This window comes from Vollenhovia emeryi, unplaced genomic scaffold (assembly GCF_000949405.1).
Source record: "Vollenhovia emeryi isolate VEMERY1.0 unplaced genomic scaffold, V.emery_V1.0 DF939151.1, whole genome shotgun sequence".
NCBI classification, from domain to species: domain Eukaryota; kingdom Metazoa; phylum Arthropoda; class Insecta; order Hymenoptera; family Formicidae; genus Vollenhovia; species Vollenhovia emeryi.
The window spans coordinates 2207513-2222005 of NW_011967215.1; the positions used below are offsets into that span (position 1 = coordinate 2207513).

Sequence of the window (14493 nt, forward strand, 5' to 3'; positions counted from 1 at the left end):
AGCTGTTCTCCGTCTCTTCTTATCGATCAGGTTGGTTCACGCCCTCGATATCTCGTTAACGCGACGAGACGTCGCGGAACGTCGCCCGCCATGCTCTTTTTTTTTTTTCTTCTTTCGTGGACTTTGATCGTCTTATCACTTTCCAGATAGCATTGCCGATAGGTGCGAGAGCGACGTTTGCTGGGATTGACGGATTTATGACTCCTACGCGAACCGTGACGTTTATGAAACGGCAAAGATGGTCACCGTACAAGATATCGGTTTACAACTTACGAAGCCCGCGAAGGAGCTGGCGAAATGGCACTTCCCCCTCGCGCAGGTAGGATAAGACTGTCTCTCGTCCGCGCACGTGCATGTAACATCTCTCTCGTTTGTTGCAGACTCTAGAGAAGTATTGCTCCTTGTTCAACACGTCGTGCAACCAGAGCTTCAGCGAGGCCGGACTCGTCTTACAGAACTCCACGGCCGCCTATGTACATCGAGTAGATTCTCTGTGGACCAAAGCCGACTACTCGAGAAATGTACTATCGACTCACGAGTAAGTGATATTTTCGTGTCGTGAAAGAAATCTCAACGGGAAAGATTGAAATTTAGTTTGCTAATTAATTGAAGATTAGGCGATCGTGGCGCAGAGGATTGTGCGCTAGTCCGGTAATCCGAAGATCCGGGTTCAAAACCAAACAAAACATTGTTGGTTTTTCGTTCGATCGCCACATAGCGAAGTGGATGTAGAGAGAGGTGTTATAAAGAGGTTTGGGCACGTTTCTTCAAAAACGCCTTGTAACTCTACGGGGAATCAAAATGTATTTACAATTACTTGAAAATTAGGCAGTAACAAGGGAAAAGTTGGTTCTTTGTGCACGAGTCAATTTTATTTAACTTCGATTTTACATTGAAACGCAAACTACGAGTCGTACGTTTCGGTTCTACACCAAGCCGTCTTCGTCATCGACATTGGTGACGGATAAACGATCTAGCCGGTGAATGAAATCGAGATAATCGAGAGTCCGTAATTAATTGATCGTTTCTTTTAATTACAAATTATCAACTGGAAATGGTGCATGTAAAATTATTTCTCAGGCAAGAAGAAGCGACAAAGAGTCCCACTAAGAAGAGAGATAGAAAGACTGACGCAGACTTTCATCAGTTCAAAACCGTTAACTTTGAGGAAGAAGTAGACAAGAATATCAAGAAGAATCACGTGGCACACGATTCTGTCAAATCTAAAAGCCGCCGGTTTACACAATTGGAGAAGGGTATCACGGAACACGTCTCCATCGACATTTACGATGTGAATGGGGAAGTCGTCGGCAAGAAGTATGATTTTCGGTGAGTGTCATCCTCTTTCCACGCATCTAAGGGTCTGTTTTTTTATTGCTGCACTGCTGAACTAGTGCACACTGGTGCAATGAGTTGGAATGAGAGGTAATCTATTTGTTTCATTTTAACTTATTGCATTAGTTCAGTAGTGCAGTAATAAAGAACAGGCCTTAAATTTAATTGCGATTAGAGAGTTTGATCACACGTAGTACTTCTTGTATCGCAGGTGCAATCAGAATATAAACGCGGATGGTATACTGGTCGACGAGTTTGCGCCTCAAGGTATGTGATTGGACGAAAAGAAATGTTCGATTTTGTCGAGTGTCTTAGAATTATCCGCATTTCAGACTTCTATTGCGACGACGTCTCCGCCAAAGAAAAATCTTCGCCCAATTGTTCGTACGGACTTTCCGATACATCGGCATTGAATTCGACTGTACACGACAATAATGAAGATGTTAACTCGGACGCCGAATCCAATGGGGACTGTGATTCGCCGGAAGAAGAGATTTCTCGTCTGGATACGTCTTTGGAGGCGAGCCAACAAAGTATCACTTTATCCGGGGATACTGAGGCTGACAGCATGCTTGTCGAAACGCCAACAAATATTTCAAGTGATAATAGTTGCCACGTGACTCTCAATACGTCGAGTGAGACGTGCCCAGATACGCCCACCGATACAAATTCGCCGATAATATCTAACATCGACAGTACAGTCTTGAATAACAATGATTCGGAAGATCAGTGTCTGAACAACATCAGGGAAAGCATAGATGTTGGCAGTCTATTGGATAGCCCGCCCGAGTCGGTAAATTCGAAAGGAAGAAGGTATAATTTTCGTGCATTTTTGTAACATTGTTTTTACTCAATGTAATCAATCAATCTGTCAAGAGTTTTAAAATTATTGACATTTCAGAACTTCGTCGACAGATGATCCAGCGTTATTAAACGACACAAACGGGGATTGTGCAAAAGCGCTTACTAAATCCGAACAAAATACTCCTTTAAATAACAGTAAAAGAAATAAAATGGAAAAAAAGCAGCAACGTTCTCCTTTAAAATCCACATCGAAAACGGTTAGACTGACAGTTTTCAGTTTTACCGGTAATTAATTAACGATGTTTCTTTCTGGTAATATCCTTGAATTATTTATTTGCAGTTAAAGCGAAAGTTAGTTGCATCTGAGGGCAACAGAGGACGACAAAGTAAAAGAAAGAGAAATCTTCTGCGCAGCGTGGAGCATTTGTATTATTCCGGAGAAGGTAAATCCACCATAATTTGCTTTGAAATTGTCCGTCGACCAATCTACCGATTCATACTAAATGATTCGTTTTCCAGATAGACCAAATATGTTCAAGGAAAACTTGCGTACTTGTATGAAGTGTATACGAGAATACAACCCTTTGCAGTACAAAGACGTGACGAACGCAGAATTGGATTTTTTAGGATTTAAATTAAGCGATGATACCAAGTCAAAAGCGCATATCAACGATGACGTAACGACGAGTAGCAAGGATGACGTAACGACGAGTAGCAAGGATAACTTATCGACTTCGATCGACGACGGCATTTCTAATTCTCGCAGTCCGAGTCCTGTGGACATGTCGACACCGCGCGAAAGTTTCTGTGACGTTTGGTTTCAATCGGACTCGCCGCAGTCCGTATCGGTAAGTCGACCGGCGATTGAGAAAACTAATAAGAAGGAAAATAGCGGTTGTAAAGTATTAGCGAGATAAACCGCAATTTCAGGAAAATGTCGACAAATGGCACGAAATAATACAGCCCAAGTTATGCGACGCCGAGCGAAGGTCGACGTTTTGCATTCGCGATTACGCATCGCGAATTGTGGAGACTCTGAAGACTAGTGGTCAACGCAGAACCAGCTTCGACAGCATCGTTCAACAGGAACATCCTTGCGAGGTGGCCAGATACTTTTTAGCGTCGCTGGACTTGGTGAGGGAAAGAATCGTTAGACGAAAAGCAAAAGTGCAAACGTGACCGACTAGTTTTTAAAAAAAACACCTCGTTGTCCACAGGCCTCGAAGTATAACGTAGACATAAACACAAATGGAGATTCCAAGAACGATATAGAAATCGTTCTACGTGATGAGGATAGGCAGTGCTCTACTAGCCAAGCGGACTCGGACGATTAACGAGCAAACGCTCTAGTTTTAATAATAGTTGTACATAGTGTACTGTACATTACTGAAAATTCATTTACACTTTCACTCTTGGGAAGGTCCTGTACTGTGATATTACGCAGCTAATTGTAATTTTCATAAAAGAAGAAAATGTGTGCATATATATGTATATACATGTGTGTGTAAAAAGAAGTTCAAAGAATTATAAAAGATACACAAATATATATACGTTATATATATTTGTGTATGAAATATTTTTTCACAGGATACCGACTTGTCTTTCTCTTTCGTTTCCGCCCCGGACGCCGAGTTACAATTATAGATGCATATGGAATAATAATTACACGATTCATTGGAAATCTATACACCTCCACCGAGCGTGGAGTTCGGATTTAACTACCGTCGAGCGGTAATTCGCCGCCGGGCGAGTGCCGTAACGAAGCGTTACGCGAAAGAGACTGTTACAGCGACTGCAGCGTGAAATCGATTTTTTTTCTCTTCCCCTTTTTTTTTAATTAAGACTGGAACGCATCCCATTGACACGCGCTCGGGTGTAGCTGTGGCGTCGGACAAAACGGAGCGTGCATTCACGAACGCGCGGTGTGCCCCGGCCGTCGGCGCACACCACGAAGCCACGCATGTCTCACACGTGCAATGTATGACAATTGGCCGTGGTGTAATACACAGAGAAATGCTCACGCATGCGTCTCGTCGGAGCGGAGCCGACGACGGCACACCGGCTCACAGTTTATATATTAGTTTACATTAGGACAGACGGACACCGCGCAAACCGCCGTGTAAACTGCGTTTTCGTTAAACGCGCCCGCGAGCGTCCCCCCCCCCCCCGCTCGCGCCAGGCTCTCGCGTGTGCGTCGCGCTACGCGTTTGTGAAATTAGAAACAAAAAATTAGAGCGACAAATTGAATAAAATAGACAAAGCAGGCCGTAAGTAATTTTCTTTTCCAGTGACGAGTGCCGCGGAAGTGCGGGTCTTGGTGAGAGTTTGCGAGATGGGGAGAAAAATCGGGGCCGAGAGGAGCGACCGAGCGGGAGAGCGGCGGGAGGACGTAGGAGACGGAAGCGTGAAACGCGCGGATGTCGCGCAAGTTTAATGTATAGTCAATTCCGCTTGATAGTAACCAATCAGACGGCACAGATCTGTGCGCGCTTCTCTCCCCCCGATCTTCTCCTCTCCTGCGGCAAGCCAGAGATATCCAATTGAAATAGCTGCGCTCCGCCGCGCGCCGCGTCTTCGCCGCTAATATACACGCCCGCGTGTTATCGCACGCGCGTCTGTGTGGCGCGCCGATTGCGTTATTAACTGTACAATAATAATTGGCCGAGAGCGAATTCCGGAAATGTAATTAAGCGATCTTCCAAGGCAGGGCGGCCCTTGCCTCGATCGAGATCGCGGGCCCCTCGCCTTAGTCTCCCCTTTTTATCGAGTTGCCCCGGTAACTTTGCCGCGCGCCCGACGCGAGGGCGGCTTTTTCAGACGCGAGTTTTCACAGGAGCAAAACTACGGGGTCCGTCGACATGAACAGCAAGAGTGCATTACTGGTGCAACGCTGGATGCTCCAGCCGCGCGTGTTGCTCGCTCTCATTTTGCTGCAATTTATCATTCAGTTTTTCACGTCCGCCTATCTGTATAAGTACGTCACGAACGTGGAGAGCGATCTCCGTCGGGTAAAAAGCCAGTATCCGCCGGAGGCCCTGGCGATCCCGCGGCGGAGACGCAGCAGCGCGCTGCCGACCGCCGAGGACAACGCCGTTTCGGATATATCCAGCCGGGTATGTACACGGCCCAGGGGTGAATGCGCCCGAGAGCGAAAGAAATCGACGGGAATTGGTGTATACGCGGGGGCGCAAATTCGATTCTTTAGATCGAGATGGAAAACCGCTTTGGAAATTACGCGAGAGGCGAGGAGAGAAAAGAAATTGATATCTAAAATTTTGCGGACGAGCGAGAGAGAGAGAGAGACTTCGGTTTCTCGACTCCCCCCGCGTTTAATTCCCCGAGATCTCCTAAGAGCCGGGATTTCACTTCCCAATTTAATTTCTCGAGGGTATCTCAGATCTTCCCCCTTAATATCCCGGGATTGCGCGGGGCCGCTCGGTTGCAGATCCGAGATGACAAGGAGATACAGGGTACAAAGAAGGCGACCGCCTCCCCGATGGTATCCGGCTCCGCGTCTTCGCCAACGGTGGCCGGGGGTCAGGATTGGGTCTGGTTTAACGCCGACACACGAATACAAGTCAGTTCTCTGCGATTGTTAGAACTAGTTACCTGTCTCGCGATACATCCCCGTGAATGCACCCCTCAAACTTGCCGAGATGTTGTCGTGATGTTCCCCGCCGAGTTTCCGTCGCCTACATAGAACGTTGCGTATATAGAAGACACACTCGGAGATAGCTGCTAAGTATCCGTTACACCTATTTTCTCCCCTAAAACAACGATAATGCTCGTGCAAACGTATTGCGGACATATTACTTTCATTATTTCAACAAAGAAAACGAGACCCGGTTAGGAAATTAGATATCGCTTGAGATGCCAAGTAGAACAAGTTAATCACAAAAACGTCAATGTGGCGTTAAAATGATGAATTTTACGTCATAAAATGATCGACATCAAGATTTACCTTGCAATGACTGATTTATGACACGCTGTTTTATGATATTCGTGATGTGTAGACACAGTAAAAAATAAAATGTTAATGTTAACATTTTTCACGTGTCCCGAAAAGTCCACTCTAAATTTTAAATTAAAATAACATTCATCGCGTGTGTTACTTTTTGACAGATAATAAATGTTAATTAATTAACACTATACCCCACATTTATGTTTATGTTCTTTTAACCATAAGTGTGATCTAATAAAAATAGACAGGCCAAGTAAATTGTACGAATAGTTACAAATTAAAATAATTGAAATAATTTTAAGAAATGTCGATATTACACGTTTTGGTTGATTGTGTGAGACAGTCGTGTTGAAAGAACTCAAAATAATATTCAATTTTTAAGTAACATACATAAAGTGTCGAGTTATTATGTCAACATAAATATAACACATACAAGTGTTACGAAAATAATAACATATATCCGTTTTATGTTAATTTTACATTGAAGTAATCAAATGTTGTTAACACAAGAAAATTTTAACATTTCAACACACGATTTTTTACTGTGTAATAATATATTATTACATGATCAGTCATATATATTATGTTTATCTTATATTGCTTCAATTTATTTTTAATGTATAATATTTAATTAACTTTGCTTTGTAAAACAAGATCATTTTTACAACGTTTTGATGTCTTAATAATGTCACAAATAGCTGCTCTCGGTGGGCTATTTTGACGTCGCCATGATGCATAAAGAATGATAAAAAAACGATGTCATCTTGACGTTTTCATGACTAATATGTTCTACTTGGGATCCTTCACATCGTCTTTCGATAAAAAATCTTATTCATAGAGGGCTTTATATTTTCAAGAAAAATGTCCGCGGAAATAATTCTATTCAAATATTCCACGGCACTTGGTCTTTAACGCGAGTATTTCAAACGTATCGTTGTATAAGAGGGAATAGCTGAGAATCCACTTGAAGACGCCTGCAGAGAAATCAGGCCACGAAAATATTTCGACGTGACAGAAATGTCTACGATTTGAGAAATTTTAATATACAAGAGAACAGATTTTAGTGTGCGCCAAATCGAGCATATATCCACTTACGTTCCAGTACGACGTGATCGAGAACTTTTGCCGTTCGTCCGCCAAGTATTGTCCACCAGGTCTGCCCGGTGCGCCCGGAAATCCGGGTCCGCCCGGGGAACCGGGTCTGCCGGGTGTTCCGGGGATGGACGGCCCGAAAGGACCCTCGGGTCATCCTGGTGCCAGAGGTGCCAAGGGTGACATCGGGCCGCCGGGTTTCGACGGGAGGGACGGGGTACCGGGTGAGCCCGGTTTGGACGGTATTCCCGGTAGAAGCGGCCTGGACGGTGTGCCAGGGAGCGACGGTAAACCAGGTACAAACGGATCTCCTGGATTGTCTGGAAGGAACGGAACGGACGGTACGTTTAGACATAGAATTACTCGACCGTGTTGCAATCCAAGGTTCGACGCGGAGAGAGAACGCGACAAAACTCAAAAAGGAGCGTCCTTCACAATAACATTTTAATATGGTTTTCAATTAAAAAGAAAATGCGTTTTAATGATTTCCAATTTCTCAAACGTTTCGCTAAATTAAGCAATCAAATTCATAAGGCTCTGACGTAAAATCACAATTCGACGGAATAAAGGATGCAAGAGCCACGACAGTATGTTAGCGTTAAATGATTTTAATTTTTCAATTTATCGCGGAAAACTCACCTCGGTCAGAGTTTGAACTTGGACCACCCTCTCACTGGGCGGCTGCTAAATTAAATTTTTTCCGTGATCCCCTTTAATTAGAAGATTTAGCTTTCTAATCCCTAAGAAACGTTGCTCTTGCGATAAAAACTTTTTCCCTAATTAAATTCTAGATTATGTGGCAAGCGTATAACGAAATCGTACGTTCTTCGTAACATCTCGCAGATAAAAGGTTGATCGACATTGTTTATTCATTTAGGAAGACCAGGGCAAATGGGACCTCAGGGACCGCCAGGTCCTCGCGGTAAGTAACGACATTACCGTCGTGCCTTCATTTCGTTTATTTCACGCAACTTGTTCATGCTTCAGGAGACGTGGGTCCGCCTGGTCACCCAGGTGCGTCGGGAAAGGACGGTAAACCGGGCATACAAGCGTACAAGGTGAACGTGAACGATTACAACGAGAACGACATATTAATACCGCCATCCATCGTAGGTAGGGCCTACTATCTTGAGAAATTGTCACATCTTTCCCCTCGTCGTTTTCACGAAAGCTGTTATTATAAATTTGTAAAGATAGCACTATAAGACACTACGTGTCATTTTATATTACCACAAGGTGATTGCCCTCCTCAGGTTGGCTATCGCGATTGCGTAAATGTGCACTTTTTTTTACGAATATCACAAGCTTTGAAAATTTCAGAGATTACACCGCCGTTGAATTCAAGTGGCGTGATTTCCGTGCACGAGGGCAGCAATATACGGCTGAGATGCGCCGCGAGTGGGAGACCGCAGCCCGTTATACAATGGACCAAAATAGACGGTTCTTTGATACCCATGGGCCCCTGGCATGGTATAAACGGACTCTTTAATTCTCTTTTAATAAGTAGCGGATAGAACGGGATTAACGGACCTTCCCATAAATCTTCCGACTCTAGTGAGCTCTGTTACGGGCCACACGTTCAACATCAGCGTGGTGAACCGGGAACACATGGGCGAGTACGTGTGCAACGCTGATAATGGAATAACTCCAGCGCGGTCCAAGAGGTTCAAGCTTCAAGTCAGATGTAAGCAATCTCATTTTTTAAAAATACCCTCTCTTTAAGCTTTTGATAACGTAGCGTATTAAAGCATGAAATTGTAAGATGAAAATGAAGTAAACGTCGACAGTCTAAAGTTTTGCCTACGAAATTCAAAGAGATAAATAAGCATTGTAACATGTGTTACAATATAAAAAAAATATATATAAATACGTATCTGTTTTGATTTCTCATGTGAAACTTTAACTTATTATTGACATCACTTGTTCTTTATTCTTCTTCCATTGCTTCTTATTTTAAAACGCTACAGTATTATTCCATACATCTTACCTTATTATTTCAAATTTCAAACCGCTGCACATGAAGCTCTCTTTATATTATTCTTTATATTACTCATAATTCACTAGTGAGTACAAAAGAGGGGGTTGTGTAGGTTTAAAAAATTTAAAAAAACTTTCGCGTGCGGCTGCGAGGTAACGTGCAGGAGCACATTCTGGGTTTTACGTATTACTAGAATAACTCCGAAAGAACCAGTTTTGTTCGAATCGATAAGCGCAGATGTGGGTAAAATTGATAATCGATCGCGTTCCAGTTCCGCCGTTCATTCGTATACGCAACCAAGTGGTACTCGTGCGAAACCAAAATCCGGCGACATTGGAATGCGAGGTGGAAGGCTTTCCCGAGCCGGTGGTACATTGGGAGCGCAGTGACGGCCGTCGCCTGAAAATGTCGGATAAGTACAGAACGGAGGTTTCCGACAAGCGCGATAATTACAAGGTAACCCGTCGAACCCGTACCCGCGGACTTTCGCCGAAACCGCGCGCATTATATCGCTTCCTACGCGATTTTCTTATCCTCTTTTCATTTTAACGAACGCGACTTGCACGTCTCCTCGTATAAATCTCGATAACGAATCGCGCCTGCTCGTTTGCTACACGTACGTTAGCAACAAATGAGGTGTCTTACAATACGTCAAACTATTTTGAAAAGCTGAAGATGAAGCTGAGGATCACGAGGGTGACTTCGTCGGATCACGGGACTTACCACTGCGTGGCGAAAAACGATCTTGACGTTGTCAAAGGATCCTTTATAGTAGACGGTTCGTTTCACCTCTCGTATTATCTCGCATTGCGCTTTGCACTGACAATGGAATTATGTAGAGTCATTAGACCCACAGAATTTACTAATTAATTACAACGTGAGAAGGATATAGGAGTAAGGCTCCGAGTTTGAGGTGGATGCGCCTTGTCATTCTACATTATCTCGTGGCGCAACACATTTCCAAACGAACACTTACACTTGTCGCTCCGGATTCAATCTCCACGTGAAACGGGGAAAATAGATATTAATATAAATTCTGAGAAGCACGTCTCTCGCTTCTATATCCGTCGTGTATAATCATTTCTAAAATTTGCTGAAATTGAAAATTTCATTTCTTCGAACGCAATTGCTTTTCTAAGATCGATTCTAACGCCTGTCGCTAAGAAACAACTCCGCTGCCGAGTTTCCCCAATTAATGATGATGAATAATGCTAGATGACATAAAGGATATCGAGAAGTACAAGTTAGGGAAGGAGGAGCACGTAACATACGGCCACCCAATGCCCATGAGCGTCGATCAGGAGCAAGAATTGTGCATCCCCGCGCAAGAAACCTGCGCGACGTGTCCAAAGTGCACGTACACAGACATCATAGACCACGTGCACGTTCAGCCGTTGAGGGATATTAATAATACGCGGCCGCCGCCGCGGTTAGCCGGTACGTTTAATCAATTTTAACTAATGTATTCCAACAGCGTTCTTGCACAGGGTAAATCAATTAATTCTAGAAAGTAGAGAGGCAACGCTGCGAGGTGAAACGCATAACGTGATGTTTCCATGACACAAGTATAAAATCTCGTTAATTGAAATCAGTGTGTATAAATACAGCGGGACGGATGATACTTGTTGAGAACTTTTGTTAATCGATGCGACGGCAAAATAAAATTAACAATAACGTGAAACGGAAAGGCACCTCCTCGGGGCGATCTTATGGGGTGTCTTCTATAAATCTATTAATCGCACATCATTATTAATTTTCTTGTTTCGAAATGAAGGCATTTAATATCACGGTACTCATTAAGCGGGCGTTTCGATCAATTTTACGCGACGCGGACTCTTGCCGATTTAACTTTTATCTACTTTCACTGTGTACAAGCGCATGCATAGCGGGTCAAGTACACAGTGGAGAACCGTGCATTAATGACTGAGGGGTCGCAATATCGCGGAAGTTTACGCAATTAACGAACCGGCGGCACTCCCGTTAAACACGAGTGCCCGTAATATCGCGGCAAAAAACAAGCTCTTTCCACGTGAACTCCTCGACTTGGGGACTCGAAAGTTGATATAACCGACGTTGGTGAATTCGCAGAGGGTTTTATAGAGGCCATAGGCAAACCCGTGCTGAAAGGGAACATGGACGATCACTATGGAAGTTGGATGTACGACGCGTCTTCCAGCAACGACATCATGCCCGACAGACTTTGGGTCACCCGCCACAACGAGACGTCCTACATCTATGAATACAAATCGAAGGAGTACTTCAAGAACAACACGGCGACTGACCACAAAACACTACCCCATCCTTTCCAGGTCGGCAGCTTAAGAATATACAGACGGAGGCGAGATGCCCTTTAATTATGGCCACTCCCAAAGTGTTTTAAATAGCTGTGAAATAACGATATGACAAGAGCATACTTTGGAGCACTTTTCATGCCTAACGAGGAGGAGCTTGAAATCAGAATGAAATCCACGGCCGACGTTCTCTCTTTCAGGGTAATGGACACGTGGTTTACGACAAGTCGTTTTTCTATAATCCCATTAATCGACCGTCGGTCCTTCGATACGATCTCGACGAGACCTCGAATCACCAGCGGTGCAAAGAGCTCACCAACGAATGCGAGATGCAGCTTCCGTGTTTGGAGGTCGACGGCCAGAACTACCTCTACACGCGCAATTTCACCTACACGGATTTCAACGTGGACGAAAACGGTAAAACACGCGGCGGACGAATATTCGTACGCTCTTTATAAATTCAAGAAGAACAATTGAACTAAAATATTTAACACATTTTCACGCGAAATTGAATATTACATAATGAAAACGTGCACAAAATATGATATGCGGCCTTTCTGCAGGTTTATGGGTCATTTATCCATTATCGTCCAATTGTAGCGGTAAAAATACAGTAGTGGTGAAAATGGATCCCACCAAAATGAGTATTCAGTACGCGTGGAACATCAGTATCGATCACCGTCGATTCGGGGAGATGTTTATCGCGGGAGGCGTGCTTTACGCTATACGCAGCGTCACCGAGGATACTATGGAGATACGGTAACGCGAGTGATAAATTGCCCTTAAAGTCACGGTCGCTTAAGGCACAAATATTCCACAGAAATGCGTGGATTTTCAGTATTTTCTAATATCTTTAATACCTCTTTTAATCTTTACCGCTACGTTACGTCTTATCTCTATTACGTTCGAAACGTATCCACGAATAGCCGTGGAATACTTAAAGTCACGATCGCATAAAGCACAAATCTTCCGTAGAAATACCTGGATTTTCACTATTTTCTAATATCTTTAATACCTCTTTTAATCTTTACCACTACGTTACGTCTTATCTTTATTATGTTCAAAACGTATTCACGAATAGCCGTGGAATACGTGTGCTGTACGTTTATATTGTTTTCATTCTGACCTGAAAATTGTTCATTATTATTCACAACCGCATTGCTTAGATTCGCCTTCGATCTCTACAAGAATACCACGCTGGATGTAAACTTGACGTTTACGAATCCGTACCACAAGACGACGGCAGTTAGCTATAATCATAAGAGCAAGGTACGCGATTAACCAATAATACCTTTCACTATTCTATAGCGTCGCGTTCGAGTATTTATCTCGTTTACAGGAGCTCTACACGTGGAACAAGGGCCACCGATTAGCCTACCCCGTGAAATGGCAAGAAGCGACTGAGAGGGAACCGTCTCCACGATATACGCATGTACCGCGAAGAAACGCGCGTAGGAGCGTCGCTAATCGCCACGAGAACGTTAATTAAACAAGTTTGACGTTTAACGAGTTCTCTCCTTTCGAGCCTCCTCGAGCGCGTATTTATCTTGTAACACGTGTGCCAAAAATAAAAGCTTAAACGAGATTAATCAGTGCGTGTAATTATTGCATGTCAGTAAGTCCAGAAACTATGACGCTGAGGATTATCGAACTTTAGTCCATACAATTGTACAAAGTAATATTTATACATGTAATCATGTAATCGTAACAACATTTTTAAAAACGTACTTTTAAGAAATCATGCTATAAATGTATAAAAATCTTATATGTGTAACAAAGTAAAATGCGCACTGTATTTCTGTTTACAAACAATTATTCAGCTTTGTATGTCAATAATGTATATGACATTTACACATATGCTTTCACTTAAAATTTATAACGTTGAACAATTTAAATTACGCCGCAAGATAAAGGTAAAAAAGAATAGTGTATTTGCTGAGTAAACTATTCACAATTTTCCATTTTAAATTAACAATGTTGAATTAAGAAAATTAAATTTGAACAATTTAAATTTTGCCTTACGGTAAAAAATAAGGAGGAACAGTTTACTTAATTATGTATTATTAATTTACTGAAATATATATTAAATAGCCAATGCTGAGTACGTTACTTGCCAGGTATCTTAAAGCAGTATGCAACATACGTATATGTAAACGTCACAGATAATACCCAGTGAGAAATGATTTGTCGATCGATGTCGAAACGATGTCGAATCGATATCGACACCTTCAAATTGATGTAAATCGTTTCGATATCGATCGACGAATCATTTCTCACTGAATGTTATCTGTGACGTTTACGTATATGTACATAGAGGGAATTTTCTCTTAAAATTTATCCTAAAAATCATGTAATCATGGGACGACATGGTATTTCGAAGAATTTTTTGAAATTTTACCATTCATTTTACTAGTAAAATGTGTACTAAGTGTAACTACTAGTAAAACGTACAGTAAAATTTCACAAAACTGTCATAAAGTTCTTCACAATACCATGTTGTCCCACGAATACATGGTTTTCAGGGTAAATTTTAAGAGAAAATTCTCTCTCTGTGTATGTTGCATACTGATTTAAGATACTTGGCAGATAATTTACTCAGCAATGGATATTTAATATATATTTAATTAAATTAATAATATATAATTATAAGTAAATTTATTCCTCCTTAGTTTTATCGTAAATTGATATCGATACCTTCAAATTGATGTCGAATCAACGAGTCATTTCTCACTGGGCAATGTCCAAAGATTAATTAAGGCTCTTTGAAAACAACACGTTGTGTGCTTTGGCACATAGATTATAATATATCGTTGCCACATAATTGTAATATAATACACCTGTCACCTCACTATTTGGATTTTGGCGTGATAAAATTAAAAAATATCTATACTGCGCAACCGTTCGATCACCTAAATGCAGCCATGACACACTTGATAATAGACGAGGACAATTGGCTGCAGCGATGAACACTTCGTGATTCATTCTTCCAATGAATCTTCGCAACTACGATATTAAATACACGATATTATCCA

The 14493-nt window shown here is 42.4% G+C and overlaps 2 protein-coding genes across 2 annotated transcripts; both read left to right on the forward strand.

Moving 5' to 3' along the window:
* Positions 1-3651, forward strand: LOC105565562 (dentin sialophosphoprotein-like). Its single transcript, XM_012018866.1, has 11 exons — positions 1-30; positions 147-319; positions 381-538; positions 1081-1329; positions 1547-1602; positions 1668-2148; positions 2237-2396; positions 2480-2582; positions 2659-2987; positions 3070-3273; positions 3357-3651. Exons 2-11 carry the CDS (start codon positions 239-241, stop codon positions 3471-3473), a joined length of 1938 nt encoding a protein of 645 aa, XP_011874256.1. The 5' UTR covers positions 1-30; positions 147-238; the 3' UTR covers positions 3474-3651.
* An 880-nt stretch (positions 3652-4531) lies between these two features.
* LOC105565563 lies at positions 4532-13825 on the forward strand. The gene is made up of 15 exons (XM_012018867.1): positions 4532-5252; positions 5585-5716; positions 7203-7533; positions 8070-8114; positions 8180-8305; positions 8513-8662; positions 8748-8876; positions 9442-9626; positions 9840-9948; positions 10386-10607; positions 11259-11479; positions 11662-11878; positions 12025-12220; positions 12628-12730; positions 12801-13825. The coding sequence occupies exons 1-15, from the start codon at positions 4998-5000 to the stop codon at positions 12948-12950; spliced, it is 2571 nt and encodes an 856-aa protein (XP_011874257.1). The 5' UTR covers positions 4532-4997; the 3' UTR covers positions 12951-13825.
* The last annotated feature ends 668 nt before the right edge of the window (positions 13826-14493 follow it).